This window comes from Heteronotia binoei, chromosome 5, assembly GCF_032191835.1.
Source record: "Heteronotia binoei isolate CCM8104 ecotype False Entrance Well chromosome 5, APGP_CSIRO_Hbin_v1, whole genome shotgun sequence".
NCBI classification, from domain to species: Eukaryota; Metazoa; Chordata; class Lepidosauria; order Squamata; family Gekkonidae; genus Heteronotia; species Heteronotia binoei.
Genome location: NC_083227.1, coordinates 57,206,907 through 57,231,806, shown reverse-complemented (window position 1 = coordinate 57,231,806; position 24,900 = coordinate 57,206,907). Strand labels below are relative to the sequence as shown.

General features: G+C 43.0%; 1 protein-coding gene across 7 annotated transcripts in view; it reads left to right on the top strand.

The window, feature by feature from the left end:
• Positions 1-24,900, top strand: part of FRMD4B (FERM domain containing 4B) — a 209,569-nt gene that overhangs the window by 158,475 nt on the left and 26,194 nt on the right. For all 7 annotated transcript variants that reach the window (XM_060239520.1, XM_060239521.1, XM_060239522.1 and 4 more), the window contains 5 exons: positions 18,256-18,332; positions 21,405-21,543; positions 22,196-22,337; positions 24,425-24,558; positions 24,664-24,783. In XM_060239520.1, the coding sequence (XP_060095503.1) occupies positions 18,256-18,332; positions 21,405-21,543; positions 22,196-22,337; positions 24,425-24,558; positions 24,664-24,783 (612 nt within the window). The remainder of the gene's footprint in view (positions 1-18,255; positions 18,333-21,404; positions 21,544-22,195; positions 22,338-24,424; positions 24,559-24,663; positions 24,784-24,900) is intronic.

The following is a 24,900-nucleotide window of genomic DNA, read 5'->3' as shown; positions in this document are numbered from 1 at the left end:
AATTTATGAACCTTGCCTTCCACTCTATGCTTTCTTTTTTCCACAGCACCGTTTGTGTGCAAATCCCTCTTCCCCTTTTCATGACCGCCCCCCCTACTCTTTCCTCAGCAAAAAAGTACACTTCAGAATTAATGTGGTTGCCTCTCCTGTTTGTTAAAACCAGGAGAGGCATCTGGAATCAACTCTGTAACACTTTTTCTGGGCCAGAGGAAAAGTAGCATGGCTCTCTTGTGGTTACCCTGTGGCTTTTCCCAGCAGGGGAGAGCTAAAAATCACAGTCCAGCCAAAATTAAACTCATTTTAGTCTCATCAGTTTAAACAGGAAAGAGAAATGTGTGCTTAAACATCTCCTGTTGAAATCAATGGACTCTGAATGTGCTTAACTTTTTGGATGGATTGTGCCAAATGTAAATAATTATCAAAAAGACCTTACAATAGGATTGCTTTAATACGCAGACACACAGCTTATCAGGATGGGGCCTCTGTTAACTTGAACACAAATTACTTCACATTAGTGGGACTTAAAAGGTTACTGAAGGGTCAGGATCATAAAAATGATCACAGTTGAATTTTAAAATAATAGATAATGGCTAGGAGCAGTATGAAGAGTCAGCATGGGAGGCCCCGCCTCTGGGTTAGGCTCCCATTTTTTTTCCTAATGGAGCGCCTGTAGACAATGTAGACACTTCTTTTAACCTTGGTTAGTATGTGTAGGTGCAGGGCATTTTATGTAGCAGGAACTCCTTTCCATATTAGGCCATATATTCCTGATGTAGCCAGTCCGCCAAGAGCTTATAGGGCTCCTATTACAGGGCCTACTACAGGGCCTATTACAGGTAAACTCCAGGAGGATTGGCTGCATTAGGGGTGTGTGGCCTCATATGCAAAGGAGTTCCTGCTACAAAATAAGCCCTGAAGGTGTCCTATTGTTAACAGCCTTGCTCAGGTCTTGCCAGCTGAAGGCTATGGCTTTCTTATTGAAACAAACCATCACTTGTTGGTTCTTCCTCTTTTCCTACTACTTTCAATTTTTCCTAGCATGTAGATAGATCCAGGTGGGCAGCCATGTTGGTCTGAAGCAGTAGAACAAAGCAGGAGTCAAATTGCACCTTTAAGACAAAGTTTTATTCAGAGTGTAAGCACACTTCATCAAACAGTAGGATGGATTGGCAAGCAGTCCTAAATATAGAGAAAGTGGGCAGTGAATTAGTATGCAAAATCATGGAAATATTTTTACAGGGCTTTTTTTTTTTTTAGCAGGAACGCAGTTCTGGCTGGCTTGGTGTCAGGGTGTGTGGTAGGGTTGCCAATCCAAGAAATATCTGGGGACTTTTGGGGTGGAGCCAGGAGACATTGGGGCGTAGCCAGGAACAAGGGTGTGACAAGCATAATTGAACTCCAAGGGAGTTCTGGACATCACATTTAAAGGGACAGCACACCTTTTTAAATGTCTTCCTTCCATAGGAAATAATGAAGGATAGGGGTACCTTCTTTGGGGGCTCATAAAATTGGACCCCCTGGTCCAATCATTTTGAAACTTGGGGGGGGTACTTTGGGGAGATGCACTAAATACTATACTGAAAATTTGGTGCCTCTGCCTCAAAAAACAGCTCCCCCAGAGCCCCTGAAACCTCCAGATCAATTCCCCATTATACCCTATGAGAATCAATCTCCACATAGGGAATAATGAAGTGCTCAGCAGATGTTTCCCTCCACCCCGTTTCTGGCGACTAAAGCGACGGATTGGCATCTCTACTCACGAGTTGCTGCCAACTTCTTCAAAGTAACACAGACACACCATCCCAAGAGGAAGCCTTTCAATCAGAGACTGAAGCCTCCAAAGGCACATAGTCCTCTGGGGGCGGGGCTTCTCCCCGCTGGCCAGCTGACTGTGGGCAGGAAGTAGCCTGGGAAAGCAGAAGAACCCCTGCTGGGACCTGGGGATTGGCAAGCCTAGTGTGTGGCCTAATATGCAAATGAGTCCCTGTTGGGCTTTTTCTGCAAAAAGCCCTATGTGTGACAATGGTGATGTCAGGGGATGTGGCCTGATATGTAAATGTGTTCCTACTGAGCTTTTTCTACCAAAAAAAAGCCCTGGTTTTTTAGCAGATTAAAAGAATCACACGTTGGGGTCTGGTGATGGTTAGTTTGTGTTGACTTTTCCTAGCATGATTGTCTTTGCAAGTGAATCTTATCCTCTCATAACGTGACCAAAGTACAGTAGTCTCAGTTTAGTCATTTTCATTTCTACGGAGAATTCAGGCTTTATTTGATCTAGAACTCACGTATTTGTCTTTTTCATGGTCCAAGCTATCTGTAAAACTATCCTCCATTATATTTATGAATGTATTTTCAGAATGCAAAAACCATTCCACTAGTTCTCGTAGGAAGACTTAATTATGCAAAATTCCTTAGTCAGAATGTTAGTGTTGTGCATACACACTAAATAAAGGCCATATATTAGGCAATGGAATCAGCACATTGAGAATCATTGGGTTTAAATAAACAAGTTTTTAAATCTGGCATGCTGAGCTCTAGAAGCTGTTACAGATGTATTTGAGCATTGTCATTATCCAGAAACAGAAGTTTAGCATTATATTCTGGGTGATTATGTATGATGTATAGAGAACAATAGATTAGATTTTGGATTTCATTGTTCTGCTTTGACTGTCATTTTATTCAATTCTATACATGGCCAAAAAATGCAGAACAAAAAAAAAAACACAAAATAAGGACATATTCAGATGGGGAGTAAGTTACAGCTTTGGAGAAATTCCAGGGTTTTGCAGAAAAAATCATGGAACAGGAGGAAAGTTACAGTTAGCAGGCAACAACAGATTTATTGTATGTGGCCAATGGCCATCACAATATAAGGTTAAATACAGTATCATAATAGTGGTCAAACAGAAAAAAAGAATGGTCAAATAAAAATACAGAATAACGGGTTAAATATGTTATAATACAACAATTACAACCTTAAATACATTGCTAAGATCCTAAAGTAAAAGCAGTTAGGTTTAAGCTGCTAAAATATTAAAATGCCATAAAGTAAAAGATAATAGCTACACTATTAAGTTAAAAGCATTATAAATCGGATAAACCAACTTGTTGTAAGTATCAATATACTTAAGGTAAAAGTAAAACATACTGGGGACAGGGGGAATGAGGTCTCTTGATCCTGCATGATCACAAGATCTCAGACACCATTTTTAGGGTTGTCTGGCAACCCCAAACACAATTATTTTGAACAGCCATAACCACCACTAGGAGGAGAGGAACAAGATAAGGGAAGCAGTGATGATGAAAATAACAGAAGGAGACAGTGGCTGCATTGGGCAGGCAAGCAACCAAGTCTGCCATTGAGGGGAAATTTTTTTTATTCTGGACTAGAGATTGGATCCCATTGAAAATATTTCCATCAGCACATCAAGATTTCTTAGCTTCCACTATCCAATGCAGCCCATAATGTTCCTTGAAATGCTACTTCTGGGAGGCAGCAAGAAGGGGAACATAGACCAGTCTGCACTTTCCTTGAATTATGCTGATGGTAGTGATGTATTCTTGGTGCTTGGGGGTGGGGGGGGGACCGTGGGAGGGCTTCTAGTGTCCTGGCCCTACTGGCGAACCTCCTGATGGCACCTGGGTTTTTTGGCCACTGTGTAAAACAGAGTGCTGGACTGGAATGGCCATTGGCCTGATCCAACACGGCTTCTCTTATGTTCTTAAAGTGCAGTCAAGTTGCAGGCAAGAAATCTTGATGTGCTGATGGAAAACCTATAGGGTTTTCAAGGCAAGAGACAATCAAAGGTTGTTTGCCATTGCCTGCCTCTGCGTTGTGACCCTGGACTTCCTCAGTGGTCTCCTATCCAGGGCCAACCCTGCTTAGATTCTGTGATTGGATGAGATCTGGTCAGCCCAGGCTATCCAGGACAGGATGACCTCTCAAACCAAAAGAGCTTCAGCTTTTCTATTCTCCATTAGTTTGAAGATCACGGTGCAGCCTTTGTTAGTCTCCTTGTCTTGTTCAAATGCTAGTTCTTTGCTTTTCATAGTAGAACAAGGCTTCCTTCATGTAATGCATCAGAATTAGAAAACATTTTTAAAACTCATCTGCCTTCTTGAAAGCCTGTGAGGGTTCCTCCACCCCTGTCCTTCCCAGGAAGGTTATATTTTTATATCAATAAAAAAAATGAATTAGTGTTCTAAATAAGCCATATTGTTAAAAGCTTCTCCTATGGGTATTTTTGGTCTATTTAGCACATTTGTATCTTGCCAGAGAAGCATTTTACGGGGATAATCTCATTTTACTTAAGCAGTGACTCTGTGAGTTTGAACAACAATGGCTTGGGAAGATTTGTTCCTGAGTAAAATTGCCCATTCAGATGTACCTTTCTACTAACTACATCACTGTGTCCATGGAGGATACTTCCAGTACAGTCCTGAATAGAGTTCCACCCTTCTATGTCCACATAAGTATTTAGGATTGCAGTGTCAGGATGCAGAGTTCAACGATGTAGTAGGTTTTGTCTTCTGTAAGGAAATATCTTTTAAGTGGGGAATTACAGGTATATGTATTCTACAAGCTGATTTTATTTTTGCCTCAAGCAATATTACGAAATTTGTATTCACTTTTCAGCTTCTGACTTTATGCATTCTGAACCCTATGATCTTCCTGAATTGCCAGTTGCTTCATCTTAGTTTGTTTTTTGCATTGGCAGGTAAATGACCAGCTATTGAATATTTCCAGGGACTAACCCTTTCCTTAGCAATTCATCGCTTCCCTTTAACTGAGAAGTAGGGTTGCCAGGCTCCAGGTGAGGCCTGGTGATCTCCTGCTTTTACAACTGATCTCCAGCTAGCAGAGATCAGTTCCCTTGAAGAAATGGCTTTGAAGGGTGGACTCTACAGCATTATACTCCACTGAGGCCCCTCCTCTTCCCAAACCCCACCCTCTCCTGGATCCACTCCATAGTCTTCAGGTATTTTCCAACACAGACCTGGCAACCCTACAAGGGAGGAGGGTATGACCTTGCCTATACTATGAAGCCTGATCATTTTATGGTTGCCAGGTCTGTGTTGGAAAATACCTGGAGACTTTGGGGGTGGAACCAGGAGAGGGTGGGGTTTGGGGAGGGGAGGGGAGGGGCCTCAGCCTGATACAGAGCCATAGAATCCACTCTTCAAAGCAGCCATTTTCTCCAAGGGAGCTGATCTCTGCCAACTGGAATTCAGTTGTAAAAGCGGGAGATCTTCAGCCCCCTCCCCACCCCTGGAGGCTGGCAACCCTAGGTTGTTTATTTAGTTTGTAAGACTTTCACGGAAATCCTGCCATTGGGCATATGCAGTTGTTTCCCCTATATTTCAAGATGGCTTTGCTGTTCTACTTAACTGTTTCTCTCTTTTTTTTTTAGAACAGTGAAAATCAGAAAAGATGTGCAATTAAGACATTTTTAAAAAAACACATAGGCTTCAAACTCCTTTGTAGAGAAGGACGTTCAGGCATAGCAGTATAATTTGCACCACACTGCTGGGGAGTGCACACACTTTGCAGCCTGAAATGTTCCCTTAAATGCTGCTTCTGGTAGGCAGGAGCAAAATGAAGAATAAGGTGGAGGCTTTCTTCAGGCAGGAACTGGTAAATTCCTCCCCACCCCTTGCATACCAGGGCTCTTTTCCATAAGCCAGAAGCCATAGAAGGCATTTCCTTCAAGACAAATGTGTTGGTCCTGTTGTTTTGGTTTTGAGAAAATTGCGGGTACAATCTTGCAGCAATCCAGCAGCACCATGGAGAAAGCGTGGCCCCGTGCTATCAGAAGATAGATGGTTTACAATGCATTCCTGCGCAGAATTACTGCAGTCTAAACCCCTTGAAATTTTTGGGCTTAGATGAGAGTTCAATGTTATGCTCCTAGGGCAGGGCTGTAGAGCAGTCATGTACTAGGGGAGGGCAGAAAAGGAACCACGAGATAAGGCTTGCTGTAGCATCACCATATTTATTGGTTCAGGTACTGTTTTGTAGTGTTGCATTATAGCTACCATCTTGGCAAATATATTGGACATGGAACAAGCACATGCAAGTGTATGTCCCATGAGGAACTGGGTTTCTATGTTTCACCATCTTGTCCAGGGTTTAAAGGGCCCTCACAAAGGTTGCAGGCTTGTGCACAGCTTCCTGGAATTAAGCGCCGTTCAACATGACGAGATTTATTTCTGAGCAGACATTCAAGGGATTGAGCTGTGTTTCAGAGCATGGACACTGTAGTTTTCTTTATAGTGCTTTACTATGCTATATCTAGAGAGGTTTGTTTCATTAACTCTAGAAGTTCCTATGTCAGGGTCCCCAGCATTAGCTTTAGAAGACATTGGATTTGTATTCTGCCCTCCACTCAGAGTCTCAGAGTGGCTCACAATCTCCTTTATCTTCCTCCCCCACAACAAACACCCTGTGAGGTAGGTGGGGCTGAGAGAGCGCTCACAGCAGCTGCCCTTTCAAGGACAACTCCTACGAGAACTATGGCTGACCCAAGGCCATTCTAGCAGCTGCAGTTGGAGGAGTGGGGAATCAAACCCGGTTCTCCCAGATAAGAGTCCACGCACTTAACCACTACACCAAACTGGCTCCATGGGTGCCATGGCACTTGCCAACACCTTTCCTGGTGGCCCACCAAGAGTTTTTAGAATGTGGGTAGGGCACCTGCCCAGTAGGACTTCTGACTGACCACTGAAGGTCTGATTGGCTGGGTAGATTAAAACAACATTGCTTCAGCAACAGCTACCACCACAGTGTTGGTTTTATTCTCCCCTGCACTTAGGCTTCTTCTGTGTGTCTGGCTTTACCTCCTGCAGCAGCTGTTTTGTGGTGGGTTGCATTTCATTTGGCAGGCAGTTTGTGGTTGTGCACACAACCCTATGTCAGAATTTCAGAGGCTTAAAAAGGGTGGGGACCTCTGTCCTATATCATAATTTTCACTTATCACATGGTCACCTCATTGTGATTATTCCTGTATGTCAGTCAGAATCTCTCTCGGCTTGGCTTCGCGAACGAAGATTTAAGAAGGGTGCAATAGTCCACGTTTGCTGCAGGCTCGCTGGTGGCTGACAAGACCAATGTGGGACAGGCAGGTCCGGCCACAGCGGCTGCAGGGAAAAGTCTGATTTAGGGTTGGTCAGTCAGAATAGATGACCTAGAAATATCCAAAGGTATAAACCTACATAGTTTGGTCTGTAATAGATGTGTGCGTGCCCCATACTTTTAGGTCCTTTCATTTAGGATTACAACAATAACCTTTGAACTGTTTCATCAGGTTCTCCAGGTTCTTATACCCCCCCCCCCCCCCCGATGTTGGCTTTGCAGTGGTTCCTGTCTTCTGTCTGCCCTTGCTGGTAGCAAACAGATGTGCTCGTTCAGTTTCAATAGATCTACTACTGCAGGCTGTTCTGCTGAGAGGATAAAACAAAAGAGGAGAGAGAGAACCATGCATGCCACCCCGAGCTCACTGGAGGGAGGGTGGGGTAAAACTGTACAAAATAGATAGTAAAGGAAGCAGAAATGAGCTGGGTGGGTTTTCTTCCATGATAGGCATTGTACTTGCAGCTGCACAAGATGCTATTTAGTGATGCTTCCTCAGAACCCAGTCTGTGCTATTGGGCCACCAGGTGGTAATACAGCATCAGGCCTACGTCAACATAGTTAGGGAAGTTTGGCGCATTACATGCACACAAATAATGTCAGAGCCACTGTAACAAATGCATGAATTACAGAGGGGATGGGTACAGCTCCTCACCATTCATTAAACTCCATGTAATTGCCGTTTCATAATGTGTGAAGCAGCCCTTCGTCCATGGCTGCACTGGGATTTTAGCCTCTTGCTCTGTCTGCTGGTCCAAATTCCTCCACCTGAATTGCCTGCTGTGCTTGTGGACCTAAAAGATTAACAGAGATCCTGTACCGATAAGAGGCTAGGCTGAAGCCATTGCTTGTGTACACAGCGAGTGTGTTTGTGTTCAGCTGTGCGCACTTCACATTACGGCTTCAAGATAAAGTGCCTCTGTATTTTGCCAGCTTTGGAGTAGTATCAGCCTTTAAAATCCTGCAGAAAGACAGCAACAGGATGTTGTCCATAACACATCCATGCGAACCTGCTGGGCAGTACACATGTCTGAGGCTTCTTGTGGCCGCTTTCTGTGCTTGCTTCTTCGTGCTGTGCTGTGCGCAGTGAGCCCAGGGTGAAAAGAACGAGGTAAGAGAGGAGAGACCCCCTGCTGAACTGTCAGTGTAACTAGAAAGGAATCTTTCCTGGCAAGCTCACGTTGTTCTAATGGGAGAGCTGCACTCCCCAAAGCTATCGATCCAAAAGCTTTCCATTAGCACTGCTTGCCTGTTGTCTTTCCCCCCCCCCCAAGCATGCAGGTTCCCCCTGCCCAGCCAGCAATAGTAAACCTTAAAGACCTGACAATGCCTGATCTATAGACACAGCTTGGATAGTTTTCAGAGCTGTCCGAGAATGATAAGTAAAAATTGTGTGAGCAATCCCACAGAAAGAGAATTTTGTTTCTATGGATCAATAGCCCTCTTCTTCTTTTTTTTTTTAAAGAGGGCTAAGGGGGAACATCATAGATATTTATAGCATTATAAATGGTTTGGAGAAAGGCCAGAGAGAGGTTTTTCTCCATGCTTCAGAATATTAGAACTTGGGGTCATTCAGTAAAATTGATGGAAAACTGCTTCAGTTCAGACAAAAAGAAGAACTATTTCACACAGGCATAGTTTGCCACAAAATGTAATGATGGCCACTGATAAAGGTGGCTTTAAATCCAGGAAGGGAAATTAGACAGAGTTAGCCATGCCACCCTAAGGAGAGTTACAGCCTTTTAAGCCTCATAGATCTCAGTTGACTTAGAAGTATGCAACCCTGCTTATGATTGCACTGTTAGTGTTAAAGTAGAGCTAAAAGTCTGGCTAATGAGGAGGAGAGAGCTGGAGGAGGCAGAACAATGCCTTATTTCCTTACCTAGTGTCTACAACTGGGGAAAGTGGGTGATTTGCCTTGGGGAGAAAATTCCATAAATGAGTTATCGCCCCTGAGAAAGCTCTGCTTCATCCACAAGATAGTTGGTTGTCCAGTGTTGTGGATCTTATCCAGTTCTGATCCTCAATAATACTTGGGGCCTGCATTATACCAAGTCCTGCTAAACAGAACTCAATGCCACAGTCCCTATCCAAAGAATTTGAAAAAGCTGTAATGCAGAGATACTTTAGGAAAAGACATGAAATAGGGACATTTTATTTATTTACGTATTTATATTCTTCTTTTCCTCCAAAAGAGGCCCCAAAGAGGCTTATAACGTTTTTCTCCTCTCCTCTGTGTTATCCTATATCAAAACAACAAGGTCAGGCAGAGGGAGAGAGAGAAAGGGGCTGGGTACAGATGGTGGGGTGGCAACCTCCCAGGTCAGAAAAAAAGCCAGCACAGTCTGAGGCACTCCGGGGAAGTCAGACAGCACACACCCACTGCTGGAAGAGGGACAGGCTGCACATACTTTGGAGGAGCAGTCAGACTGCTCAAGTGCATGGGAGGCATTTACCTGGCACTCCCGACCATTCAGATGACCGGAAAAGGAGACAGGGAAGCACTTCAGAGATTTTAAGGTGGCAGAGAAGCATTAGAGGGCGACATAAGGGCAGGAGCAAGGCAGAACCCAGATGTGTGTGTTTAAACACACAATTTAAATCCGGCTGTAGGAAGTTCCTGTGTTGGCCCAAATAGGCTGTCTGTATTCAACCAGAGAGAGAGAGACTGGCCCAAGGTTCCTCATGTTTAATGAGCTTGTTAGGATTTGGGTTCCATGTTTCACTTTTGAGCTATTTATTTGCAAGGCAATAGCATGTAATGTATGTTCTTTTAAAAAAAAACCCCTCTGTGCCATGAATGTGCCTTTGCATTGTCCAATCTGCTTTATAAAATTAAAATCATTTTCATATTCTTGCATAAATTCCGGAGGAAGGAGCAAATAAATCTTCAGGTCATGAAGCCTTGTTACAGATTCTGCCCAGCCCTTGAACACATGCCCAGTTTTTTCAAACCGATATGTACACCTTTAGTTCGTGAAGTGAGATTCTCGGAATATTTCTGTGCTCACTTTTGTGATGTTCCCAAGAACATGGAACACCACCATGTTTAAAATGTTATTTTCTTGCTGCGCTCATAGGGTAACTTGTTCTCTCTTTTTTAAAAAAAAAAACATAGAGAAAATAAGTGCAGTATTTAAGTCATCGAAGGTATGCGACCAGACAAGACTAAAGATGGTTCTTTTCAACATCCTGTTTAACACAGTGATCATCAAGAGCCACCCCAGGAAACCCACAAACAAAGCAAGAAGGCAGTCCTTTCCTGCAGCATTCAGAAAGTATGTTTTCTGTAGAGGACATAGTTCCCTTTAGCCATAACATAGCCTGAACAATAAACTGACTGTCTCATTGCTAGACACTGAAAGCGGCAGTAGCAAGCCAACCAGAAACATGGTGGGGGTCTCTATTTACTTTGCCAAATTCAGCCCAAAGAAAAGGGCTGAGAAACTGTCTGAGAGGACTGAATATGCTCTAGACACATGAAATGTTGGGAGTCACTGAGAGTCAGTTGAAAAGAAAGTGTGGGGGAACGGTCATTGTTCTGCTAAGGTCCTCTGAATCATGAAAGGGGAAATTTTAGGTATTGGGTAGGATTTCCAATTCGTTCCCCTCCTTCTGCACCCTCAACTGATGTTAATAATGACCACTGATTTAGACCTGTCCTATACGAACGTGTCTAATCACCTTTAAACCCATCTCAACTAGCAGACACCAACAAGTCTTGTGGCAGACAATTTCAAAAAAATTGTGTTTGTGTAAAGCAATACTTTTGTCAGTCATTAATCTACTGCCGCTCAATTTCATTGGGTACCCCTATCATGAGTGACACAGGGAAAAAATTTGTACTGACTTTCTCCTACCATGTATAATTTTATAAACCCTAGCCACCTCTTATTTTTCTAACCTAAACAGACCCAAACACTTCAGCCTTTCATTTTAGGTGAAAGTGTTCTGGCTTCTTCACACCAACCGTCATTTCCCTGTTCTCATCCAGCACCCTGGAGCTGCACTTCCTTCATGTATTCCCACAAGATTGTTGCCATTTTACACATCGTTCCCGTTTGGGTGCTTCTCAGCACTGTATTCAAATCTGCCTAGGGAGATTATGCAGGCAGTTGTGAACCCTGAGGGATCACTGAGGTGAAATGAGTCTGCCTCATTCATCTGCTCAAATCCTCCACCTGCTTCTTAGCCTTCTGGTAGAACAGGTTGTCTCTTACTATCTGTCATTTTTGGATTTCCCACAGCCTTCAGGTATGCAGGGTGCATCGCAGCATATGGCATTGCGAATTAAAAATTCCAAGGAGGTGATAAAGAAGGGGGAGGCAAGGCAGGAGTCATTATTAGTCAGAGGGATAAAGCAGTAAGAAAAAAGAGTTTATGCCTTCAAGAGATCTTGTTTCACTCAGATCTTCTCCTCCCCCTCCTCCTTCTCTCTTTCTCTCTCTCTGGTTAAATAAACCTGATATTTAAGCTTCAAGAAAAGTGAAGCTGAGAAGCAGCAACCTTTTCCTGTAGAACCTGTTGCTTTTGGGAGCATAACAGAGCAGTATGGAATGACTGTATTTCTTTAGCTCTTACTACCAGACAAATGGTCTGCCCTCTGTCTTGTCCGGAGCTGCAGCTGAAAGCATTCTCTCCAGTGCTAGCTAAAAGCACCACCCTTCTCCTGTGAGACCCTTCAGTTATTCCTTCTCTTCCCCCCTCTGTTGTGCTTTATCATCTGTGGGCTGTGGGGGAGAGAGCCTGGAACTGGGAGGCAGCCTTGTCTGATAATGTGGTGATGTCAGCAGCGTGTCAGCAGAGGGAGGCTGTCCGAGAAACCGGAGCTACACCTTAGTGTCTGAAAGTCAGGCAGAGGAGTGAGTTGAGGCAGGAAGTTCTCCTGGTGCCAGGGGAAAGGGCTCGGGAGAAGGAACATTACTATGTATACTTTTTGAAAAAAAAAACCCAAACCAACACAGAGCAGCACTTTTGAAACTCTTTGGATTAACAAATGGAATTTACAAAGTGACTTCCACAAAGAGCCAGTACTGAACAGGTAAGTACTGAGGGTGTTGCATCCGGGTTTTCACTTGCCTTGTGTTAGCGCAACATAAATTTTGTATATTGAGATTTGTTTTTCTCTTGAGAGATAAAGCAAAAAGAGAACTTGGTGTCTGTATTGACAGAGCCTAAATGGGCATAGTTCAGTTGGAGCAAGACCTTCTGATACCTTATAATACATTTAAAATTGGGACCTTAGCTAGCAGATAGTTTTGTCTAGTAGCTGATCTTAAAGGTCAAAAGGCTTCAAAAACTTCCCTGAGACAGGTCATCCTTGTATTTTTTTCCCTTGGTTAAATTTCTTCTCTATAACAATTAGCTTGTTGATAAATATTAAAAAACAGGCTATTTTGAGGATATTATATTTTTTTTCTTTGAAAGATAACTGGATTTCTCAGCAACAAGGGTCTTTAAAACATTCCAGCAAATCATAAATAGAGTATTTTTACAACCCCATTCATCACGATTTGTGGTACTTTTTAGTACAGAAGAATCAAATAACAATCGTAAAGTACCATTTTGACTAAAGGCAGAATTTGGATCTAGCAGGATTTCTGAAGATGAAAGCCTTGTAAAAAGAGCAATTCTGTTGCTCTCCCATGCACACATGTGAAGGATTATGTTTTATTTAAGACATGGGATAAGTGCATTGAAAATACAAGTGTAATCTTCATGTCTTTCAAGCCTGTGGTTTCAGAGTTTATGTTTAGCAACTGTGTATATGTTTGTTTTTTTAAAAAATGTTATATCCCAGTATTTCATATGAAGAATTGGAAGTCTGAACAAGACCTTCTGAAAAACTGTTACATACAAATAAGCACTTTAATTCTTGGAAAGAAGCTTTAGCCACAGATTATTTCCACTGTGTTTTAATGGTGCTTACTCTTAAGTATGTGTGGATACAGTTGTGGTCTTGTGCATAAAGTGTGCATAAGGTTGAGGTGAGTGGATACAATGAGACTTGGCTTACTTCCAAGAGTTCCTTATGCACACTTACTGGGTAATTTCAAGCAAACATCAGAAATCAAGCTGTAGGACTGTGACCCATATGATACTTGCTTAAACGTAAGTTGCCCCAGTGGAATTTACTTCCAGTGCCTAACTCTACAAAGGACATGGGTTACAGAAGAACAATAATTACACAGGAGAACATCAGCTCTCTGAAAACTGTATTGAAATTGGTTTCCCTTTTTATACTCCATTGATAAAGTGAAAGCTTATGACATTTTATTCATCTGTAAGGTGCCCCAAGACACCTATTTTATTTCCCTTTTGCAGTAGCTGTCCAGTATTTTAGGGTGGAAACTTGCTTACTGTAACACTAGACTTGAACGAATCTTCTTATCCCCTTACATCAACCACAGCAACAAAATGTTTCATAAGTAATTTTCCCAGTTGACTGTGCTTCTCCTTCAAAGGGAACTACAGAAAGCTCTTGGCTTGTTTTGCGCAGGTACTTGATAAGGAGCATCATCTCCTTCTACAAGTCCCAAATGAGGGGAGTCAGACTGCTATTGACATGATACAGGTTTCCAGAGAGGAACCACATTAGCCCGCTAACGCATCCCCACAAATAGTTAAGCATCTCGTGGAAGCTTAAGGACTAACCAGTTTATTGTGGTATGGCTTTCCTGGATTGTCAAGCATAGGAGGAGCCAATTCAGAATGGGGAAGGCTTTAGCTTGGTGTGATGCCTACACTACCGATCAAGAACATGGGGGACCCAAATTCAAACTCCCCCTGCCCTGCCAAGAATCTCACTGGTTGATCACTTTCTTACACACAGGGTTGTTGTGAAGACAGAATAGAAAGAGAACTGCATACACTGCCTTGTTCTCCATAAAGGAAGGGCAGGATAAACTATAGCAAATCATTGTTAGTTAATGATATAGATTCACATATTTGGAGGGCACCTGTCTGCTGCTGTGCTCATTCATGTTTCCTCCCCTTGACTCATTCCACTCTCTTGCCTGTACTAGCGCTCCTATTATTTGCACTTTAACCTTGTTCTCTCTGCTTCTGCCTCCACTTTACTTCCTGTTCTCATGAAAAACTAGCCTGCAGAACTAGAGTTGGCAGCCTCTGGGTGGAACCTGGAGATCTCCTGCTTTTATAACTGATCTCTAGACTACACAGATCAGTTCCCCTGGAGAAAATGGCTGCTTTGGAAGGTGAACTCTGTGGCATTGTACCAGGTTGAGGTCCCTCCCATCCCCAAACTCTACCCTCTCCAGGCTCCACCCTTAAAATCTCTCCAAGTATTTTCCAACCTAGAACTGGCAACCCTATGCAGAACTGCTTTCTGCAGAACTGTGTCTGCCAACCCTGGGCACAAAGGTCACTTCAGCAACACTATCTTCACAGACTTAGTAGGCAACACAAGTTAGAATGAGAGTTCCCGTGAGTACATATAGACGACACCACAGCTTTATTTCCCCCTGAAATCTTCACATGGAAGCAGTCTTGTGAATGTACCTCATTCTCAGTACAACACTATTAAAGGACACTCACAAGTCCACATAACAATTGAGAAGGAGTTATTTCATTTAACTGTTATGGTGTGAAGGTAGAAAGCCAGATATATAAGAACTGTATGTCTATTAATGTGTATATAGCAAATGCAAGTCCAGGGAGAACAGCAATAGCAGTGAACTTCCATTGGAACACTGTCCCACTTGTGGCATTAATGTACTTCCCATAAGATCCCCCCCCCCCCCCAATAGACTTTTTAAACTGTGTGGCATGAAAATTTCCATTAAGGAATGAGAGAGAGTTTTTAAAAAAATCAGCAGTGGTTGATGCCAGCAACAGTGCTATTGACCCAGGCTCTACCCTCCTGCCACTGCACACCAAGGACAGGTGGATTTTTCAAGATGATTATCTTGAAAATCCCCCTTTAATGGCTATGATTATCATGGCAGGGTGCTTAAGAGGGGAAAGGGTAACTTAAGGAAGATATTACTTAATTAAGGAAGTTGTTCTTAAACAGTGAGAATAATTTCTAAAATTAAACATTTTTTTTCAACTTACGTTTCTGACTCTGAAAGCAGAGAGACCTGTTCTTGGAGAGAGGGTTCTACAGGTTTCTATGGGAAAATCACTAGGGAACAAAGCCGGTTGAAGCTCTGCACCCTATATGTGTTTAAGTATAACTTTCTGGAATGTGCATATAAATTACCCAGAAACATTTTGTACACACAATCAGGAACTAATAAGAGTCCTTCAGTGCATACAAAGAGCCTATACTGGCAAACTTTGTGATCCATCTAGTTCGGTATTGTGGCAGAAGTTTTCCATAGTCTCAGAAACAGAGAAATCTGTCCCAACCTGAAATCATTTAACTAAAGATACCAGTGAATTAACCTGAAACTGCATATGCTATAATGTACATCCACAGACCTTCCTCTGTACACGTAGTCTTTCCAGAAAGTTATATTTTCTGAAGGTGACTGGAGCCAGCAGTGGCAACCTTGTTCTCTTTGAATACATGCCCACTGTACACATATGACACAAATAGTCTTCAGTTCTAAACTGCACAGAAACTGGTTTGAACATGCATTCTCTGTCCTGAAAACTCATAATGCAGCAAGTAAGAGTTCAAAACACTTCTACTACCATAAGCTGAAATTTCTACCTTCATCCTAAAAAAGTTAGGGTTGCCAACTCCAAGTTGAGAAATTCCTGGAGGTTTAGTGGTGGTGGAGCCTTGGAGGGTGGTTTTGGAGAGAGGAGGGACCACATAGACCACTGGCCAAAGGAACCATTTTCTCCAAGGGAACTGCTTTTTGCAGTCTGGAAATCAGTTGTAAATCTGAGAGGTCTCCAGGCCCCACCTGGAGGTTGGCAACCCTAAGACCAATCCTATGGAGGTTACTCAGAAAGAAGCTGGAGTTCAGTAGGGTTTGTTCTCAAGTAACTATGCTTAGGTTTTAGGTGATTCAGCATGTTGTTACTGACTAGTCCCCTAAGTCCATTAATGAATCACTCAGCTTACTAGTTCCCATTTTGCACTGACATTTGCCACAAGGCCAGCATGTTGACAGAATATGGGTCATGAACTGTATGCAGGAGCTCTGCATTCTTTTGGCTACTAGCTCTGCCCTTCCATGCTGCTGGACCCTGCCCAGACATTAAGCTGTCCCATGCAAGTTTCCTGTTCACTGCATTTCTTAGATTGAAATTGTTTTATTTTAGTAGTACATAAAATAAATTTAAAATTCCAAGCAAGAAATGCAAAATTGTATGAGAGCTTTGAATCTGGGGTTCATTGCCATTTCATTGAGGATGAGGTTTGCAAAAGCCTATATGGGTAACCTTTTTGTGGTGGTTGTATTGTTCCATTGAATGTTCACCTGTGATAGGAGGGGTGTTCTTGAATCTAAAGTTTTTGACTTTAAATTGTTTTCTGTACTGTGTCACTGATTGTCTGCCTGATATCTTGAACCAAGTATTAAAACAACTTCACAAGTCCCAAACTTGCTGCCTCAAGCAACACTTGGAATTCTTGTGTAGTTTGACAGATCCTGGCCAAGCTGACATCATGTATCAGGAAATATAGACCATTTTGTCAGTGCATGTGGTGGGACTGTGAAAGAACTTGATAGACATAGAAGCTAATTATCAGAGATATGGGCAGGGGTAATTGGAAATGCTTTAAATGGTCCAGCAGCCTGAAGAATATACCTGCCACTGAAATGTTTTAGTGGTTCTTAGCAGTAGTGTGTGAGGACAGAAGCAAGAAAAAATAAACAGGAGCAGTGAATACAGTTCCATTGATCACAAGAAACATAAACATACAGTATCTGTAACTGTACACTAGCTTGCAGCCAGTATAATTTATCTGCAGCATCAATTTCTTTGCACCATTTATCATAAATTTATATACCACTTCTCCAGAGACCTGCTTGAGGCCACATCCTTCATGGGGGGAGGGGAGACAAGCAACTGTCATCGCCCCCTTTCTTATACAGTGTCCATTAAATTAATTTGTAAAAACGATTCTCTTCAGGGGGTGGTATTATTGGATACGTATCTCTCTTAGTATTTTGAGGTACCGAGCAGTGAGGTACTCTCCCCTTGGCCATTCTTATTGACCTTTCTTGGAGGATACATTGTCACCAAGGGGAATACATATTGGGTCTTTGGTTGACCCTACAGCTTACTGGAAAGTCAATATTGGAAAGAAGAAATCTTTCTGTTGCTGTTTATGTTTGTTTTGAATCAACATGTCACTATTTCCCCTAAAATAGCCAGGTTTGTAGGGCATGGATATAGGGTTGTCAATCCCCAAGTAGGGATAGGGGATCCCCCAGTTTGGAGGCCTTCATCAGAAAACAGAGGGGGAGGGAAATGTCTGCTGGGCACTACATTGTTCCCTGTGGAGACCAATTCCTATAGGGTATAGTGGAGAATTGATCTGGGGCTTTGGGGGGGAGGTCTGTTTTCTTTAGGTAGAGTCACCAAATTTGCAGCATAGCATCCACTGCCTCTCCTCAAAACACCCCCCCCAAGTTTCAAAAAGATTGGACCAAGGGGTCCAATTCTGTGAGCCCCAAAAGAAGGTACCTCTATCCTTCATTATTTCCAATGGAGGGAAGGCATTTAAAAGGTGTGCAGTTCCTTTAGATGTGTTTGCCAGAACTACCTTTGGAGTTAAATTATGCTTGTCAGAACCCTGCTCCTGGCTCCACCCCCAAAGTCTCCTGGCTCCACCGCCAAAGTCCCCAGATATTTCTTGAATTGGACTTGGCAACCCTACATGGATACAATATGGATTCTTGGTTGGTGGAGGACTAGGAGAAGAAGGGAAGGTAGGAGATTCAGCCATTTGCAGGCAGCTATGCACATGCAGGGCACAGTTTGTGGTGTACTGTTTATAACAACCAGCGTATGTTCACCACGTGGGTCCTTTCATCTCACAAGTAATTATGGCCTTAGACTTTCTGCACAATTAATCTTCCAACGTCACTTGAGCTTGGCTCGACTCAGAAAAGAATTATTAATTATGTAGCAGGATAGGGAGAGAAAGGACTGGTTCTTAAATAAATTGCCTTTTCTGTTTTGTTTTCTCCATCTTCCAGTTATTTCAATGGAAACAGCTGGAGAATCTTTACTTCCGTGAGAAGAAATTTGCTGTGGAGGTTCACGACCCTCGAAGGTGAGCCACTGCTGCTGAGTCCAAACCCATGTGTCCAAATCACAGCTAGCCCAACACAGGCCAAATTTATTTAATTGACCATGATACATGTGCCAGGCTGGAAACACAGTGCCATCATTATTTATTTAATACTAAAAGATTACAGTATGTCACAGAAGTGTGTACACCTCACATTTTGTAAATTTTTTAGTATATGTTTTCATGTGACAACACAGAAGAAATGACACTTGGCTACGGTGTAAAGTAGTGAGTCTACAGCTTGTATAACAGTGTAAATGTGCTGTCCCTTCAAAATTAGGCAACGCACAGCCGTTAATGTCTAAACTGCTGGCAACAAAAATGAGTATACCCCTAAGTGATAATGTCCAAATGGGGCCTATAGTGTCAATATTTTGTGTGTCCACCATTATTTTCCAGCACTGCCTTAACCCTCTTGGGCATAGAGTTCACCAGAGCTTCCCAGGTTGCCACTGGAGTCTTCTACTCCTCCATGATGACATCATGTAGCTGGTGAATGTTAGAGACCTTGCACACCTCCACCTTCTGTTTCAGGATGCCCCACAAATGCTCAATAAGGTTTAGGTCTGGAGACATGCTTGGCCAGTCCATCACCTTTACCCTCAGCTTCTTTAGCAAGGCAGTGGTCGTTTTGGAGGTGTGTTTGGGGTCGTTATCATGTTGGAATACTGCCCTGCGGCCCAGTCTCCAAAGGGAGGGGATCATGCTCTGCTTCAGTATGTCACAGTACATGTTGGCATTCATGGTTTCCTCAATGAACTGTAGCTCCCCAGTGCCGGCAGCACTCATGCAGCCCCAGACCATGACATTCCCACCACCATGCTTGACTGTAGGCAAGACACACGTGTCTTTGTACTCCTCACCTGATTGCTGCCACACACGCTTGACACCATCTGAACCAAATACGTTTATCTTGGTCTCATCGGACCACAGGAACAAGGTTCCAGAAATCCATGTCCTTAGTCTGCTTGTCTGCAGCAAACCGTTTGCAGGCTTTCTTGTGCATCATCTTTAGAAGAGGCTTCCTTCTGGGACGACAGCCCTGCAGACCAATTTGATGCAGCATGTGGCGTATGGTCTGAGCACTGACAGGCTGACCCCCCACCCCTTCAACCTCTGTAGCAATGTCATGATCTGGGGCTGCATGAGTGCTACCGGTACTGGGGAGCTACAGTTCATTGAGGGAACCATGAATGCCAAGTGTCATTTCTTCTGTGTTGTCATATGAAAAGATATACTTAAATATTTACAAAATGTGGGGGGGGGGGGTGTACTCACTTCTGTGACATACTGTATATTGGGATTGTACCTTGTTTTGTGAAATGTTTTTGTAGTGCTTTTTTTCAATTGCCTCTCCAAGTGAAGCTGTTTAGACTAGGCTTATTTAAAAAATAAATAAGACTACTTTTGACAGATGTTGTTGCAGAAAAGCTGCCTGAGAAAATGTTATGAGAATTGGGAGCGCCCTCCTGGCTAATACTCTGTAAAAACGAATTGGAGATAGTTAAGTATGTACTAGAACTTGTACCCAAGACTGGGCTCAATATGCCTAACAGACCACCCTTTCCTAATATTGATTCAGTTCTGCCCAATCAATCCAGAGTGGGGTTTTTTGAAAGCATTTACTCATTTTAATCCTTTAAAATGTTAGAACTGAGTAGGCTCCATTCAAATGCCCACTCAGCCATGAAGTTCACTGGTTTACCTTAGGATGGTCAGAATAACCTACCCCACAGGGTTGTTGTGAGGATGAAATTGAGCACTAGAGAACCTTCTTTGCTTTCTGAGCTTCTTGAAGGAAAGGCAAGTTAAAAATGGAATAGATTCCCAATAGCTTCTCTCACAGCTTGTGTGTGTGGGGGGGTGTGTGTGTGGTTGTGATTCATTCTGTCGATTCTGTATGGAAAAGTTTCCTTCTGGTTGCTCACATTGTGACTCAGAAACAACAGTGTGAATTGGCCTGGTCTCTTCTTCCTCTTCATAATACTCCCAGATGCAGTATTTCCCTCCCTCTTTTGTGGTGATAGCAGCTTTCTTTAACACAGTATATTATACAACTCTGTTGGAAAGGTTTTGCACACATGACTCGGAACTTTAAATGTTAAAATTCTGGGTGTAACAGAGGATTAATTCTCACCAAGATTGTACATCTGTGCACTGCCACTTCATACTGTTTCAGGTGAAGTCTCAGATGACTGAATGTTCTTTCATGCAAAAAACCCCAAAAAAACTCCTTCCTCCACATTGAACTCTAGCATGTTGGGAAGGAAGGTTTCTAGTCTTCCTTGACATGCTAGTTTGCTAGGTATAGGGCATTTTTTCCCCTGAGGAAGCATTCAGCCATCTAGGTAGACTGAAACCAAACATCAGTTTAGCATCTCAGCATTAAAATTTAGAGATGCCAACCTCCAGGTGGGACCTGGGGATACCCTGGAATTACAGCTCATCTGCAGACTACAGAAACCAGTTCCCCTAGAGAAAACGGATGTTTTTTTGTGTGGACAGTATTGCATTGTACCCCACTAAGGTCCCTCTCCTCTGCAGCCTCCATCCTCAGATCTCTAGGTGTTTCCCAGCCTGGATCTGGCAGCCCTAACCCCCCACTGCTGGCCTGGGAAGACCTGGCAACCCTAGCAATAATTAGGCCAACTATACTGAAACAGGTCCCAAGCAGGGTCGGGGTATTCACTTGACAAAGGTCCAGGATATCCCAGCCCAGGCTGCAAATGTGTTACCATGATATGGTGTCCCTGTGTCATTTCAGACAAAGGCTCAGACATTTGTCTTTCATGACTTATTAGTTTGTATGTATGGGAAGAGCTTTGGGGTGGGGAGGGGACTGTATAATGATTATGCACCAGGCCTAAAGAAATTTAGTTTGGTCCCTGAGAGGATTGCCAATTACTGGGAATAGAGGTGGGACATGTTAAGTCACTAGAGAATATGGTCTCATGTTTGCTTGGAGTTTTTTTTTTTTTTTTGTTTAATCTGATTGAAAAAGACACCATGATAAAGAAAGCCCTTCATGTGCCTTTGGGGTTTTTTATGCTTTAGAATTTCAGTGTCAAGAAGAACTTTTGGACAGAGCGGTCTTGTGGTGCAGACGTGGTATGCGAACACTTCTCTGATCAAATCCATCTGGGTTATGGCAATTAGTCAACATCAGTTTTACCTGGACAGAAAACAAAGCAAAGTAAGTTGATCAAGCATGTAACTGTCTGCCAAGAAAAAGGGGGGTTTATCCCAGTTGCTGAAAGTGCATATTTGTTCTAGGTGGTAGGTGCTTCCTTAAGATTCTATCAGCTTTGCAAGTCATTCCAGACACCCACAGAAATGTTTACTACCCAGCCTGCACAAGCATACTTTTGCTAACTGTTTTAGCACATGAACAACTTCAAAGAAAGGAGGAGGTGGTAGTTCTTTTCTAATTTGCAAAAGCTTCCCTATCTGGTCACTTGAGGCCATTTTTGCTTGCCACAGGTGAGTGGGCAAGCTTGGATTACATACTGATCTACTTTGCTATTGTTATTTGATCTTCAAGCAATAATGTGGCTAATGGATCTCTTTTTGTGGGACCTTCAGTTATGAGCTCCACAAGAAATGTGCCACCTCAGTCATATCTTTTTGGCCTCCTTTTCCTTTTGCTCCCTAATAGGTAATCAAGTGGTTTTAATGCTCAAGGAGATAAATTAAACAGTGGAATAACATACAGGTGGTCTTATTGTATTTAGTTCTTGGTTTATTGTGAAGTGTCATCTTCCATGCCCTTTTGTTTAGAGAAGTCTAAGAAGTCACCTGATACAGAATGATTGAGTATTATTGTGTGCATGTTTAAATTGCTTCAGGCAAAAATTCCCTCAGCCAGAAGCTTGGACGATATTGCCATGGACTTGACGGAGATAGGGACACCAAAGGTTTCAAAGCTAGCCGCTTTGGAAGTGAAGAATCAGTTTATTATGGCTAGCAACGGTAGCTTAATCTCTTCAGGTAACTTATCTTGTTTCTGAATCTTTATAACTGTGTTATGAAACATAGTTGTATATTGCATGTACACAGTAAACAGAGTGGGGGGGGGCTTCTTTTCTTTACACCAGAGAAACTGTATGCTTTACTACGCCAGTTTGGTGTAGTGGTTAAGTGTGCGGACTCTTATCTGGGAGAACCTGGTTTGATTCCCCACTCCTCCACTTACAGCTGCTGGAATGGTCTTGGGTCAGCCATAGCTATCTCAGGAGTTGTCCTTGAAAGGGCAGCTGCTGTGAGAGCCCTCTCAGCCCCACCCACCTCACAGGGTATCTTTGGGGGGGAGAAGATATAGGCGATTGTGAGCAGCTCTGAGTCTCTGATTCTTAGAGAAGGGCGAGGTATAAATCAGCAGTCTTCTTCTTCTTCTTTTAAAAAGATTAGAATTGGATAGGCTCTGCATGGTACAGAGGGGGAGAGACATTACTTCTTGAACTACAGGGGGTACACAAGATATGCACAAGAATGTGGCATCTACTTTTGCTGTGTCAGTACTTTCCTGAAGACTGCAATAATTCTCAGAAATAGGTCTCCCATAAGTCACGTTGCTGATTCTTGTCACAGGTGTTTCCAATTACAAATGTGCCAAAGTTCAGGGACAGAGTATCCTTCTAGAGAGTCATGGGGACCCCATTGTCTTTGCAAGAAAAGGTTATTCATTTGTTACTTGGCACCCCAAATTCTACCATAGTGAGATCAGGATTATGTCTTCATCTTATTTGCTCCCTTCTCATGGCTCTTGTTGTGGGCAGAAGGTAACAAGGACACCCAGAGAATGCAGCACCTTCCTTTCTTTAATCAGGAACTCATCCCTGGCCTTAGTGCTGGTGGGGTGTTGCCAGGCCCTTCCTTGCCCCCCCCCCTGCCCTCCATCCACTCACTTAGGATTTCCTGTCCTCATGTAATACGTTCATAAGCAGCTCTGATCAGACTGCGGTCTAGAGCAATTTGAACTGCTGCTTTACAACCTCCTTTCCATTCAGAACAAGGGCAGGCAAAATGGATCTTCCCACCCACTGTACTGCTTCGACCGGCCTCTTCATGCGTTTGCAGAAGACAGTACTGACTCATGGAAACACATGGTGGAATAAAAGCTGTTTGTCTTTAAGGTGCCACTTGGCCTTTGTTTTATTTGGCTTCTCCCAGCCTTTTAATATCCTCCATCCCTTATCGCCAGCTAATGCATCTCCAGTTAAACAGCTTTCTTATGGGCTATTGTCCCTCCAGGGTCTTAAAGCCTGCCATATTCCACCCCAGCGTTCCCTTTTGCCCTGATAGGAAGAAATGAAAGAAGCAGTATATGATCCAAATCTCTTGGCAGATAGAATGTTTTTCTTGCGAAGTATCAAGGAACCTTTTTTTTTTTTTGCTTGCTGTCTGTCTCCCTAGTCTGGTACAGATAAGTGGCTGTACTACTGCAATGAACTTTTAGCCAAGGCAATCTTAGGACATCCAGTTCTATTCAGCACTTTCTTTTTTGCCCACCCAGCTGGCCTAACACTGTGGGCCATAGATTGCTTTGTTCCTGCTGTTCACCTTCAACCCTACTGCATTCAGTCAACTGCAGTTTGGGTCATGAGTTTTTCTGTGAAATAAATAGCTGGGCGGGTATGGAGCATAACATATCTTCAGTTTCATGCATGTAAAGTCTCCCCCCACCACAAAGCCTTTCAGCCTGTCTAGCAAACAGTGTGTTTAACAATGCCTGTAACTCACGGTGTAGTTCTTGATCTGCAATGGATATGGGCAAGGTGCTTGCAAAATGACTCTAATTTAAAAGTTTGACGAAAGGAAAAAAGTTTGAAACACAGGTCAGTTTCCTAAATTTTGATCACTTAATGCTTACACCAAGACCAGATGTGTGTGTGCACACTTCAGCTGGAAATTGAAGGTAGCCAATGAATTTTATTGCAGTGCAAAGATAGAATATTGACAACCTATTTTGAAAAGCCCAATTCGCTCTAAGAAAAGTTGAAAGGTAGCACCCATTGCTTCAGGCCAAGGGCAAAAATAGATGGGAAATTGGCATTCCAATTCATTTGATCCTCCAGGGTCTCAAGAGTCAGAGGTCAGTGAGGAGCAGAAAAAAGAGAAGGTCTTGGAGCTGAAAAAGAAAGAACAGCTTTTACAAGAGAAGCTCCTGCAGAAAGTCGAAGAGCTGAAGAAGATATGCCTGCGGGAAGCGGTGAGACCTGTTCCTTGCATACAAGGGTGAGGCAGCAGGAGGGGAATAGAACTTACTAATTCTAATGATTCGAAAGCTGATTCCCCCCCCCCCCCTGTTCCACAGGAGCTCACTGGGAAAATTCCAAGAGAATACCCATTGAGCACAGGAGAGAAACCTCCTCAGGTCAGAAGGCGTGTCAGCACATCATTCAAACTGGATAGCAGCCTGCTTCCCAGCGAAGAGGTAAATGCAGCCCATTTGGAGTTTTCGTTAGCCCAAACAGGACAGCAAAAACGGCTTGGGGAACATCTTTTCAGTGCACTCCTCCTGCTGGCTTTGATATTTATAGTTTGCCTTTTG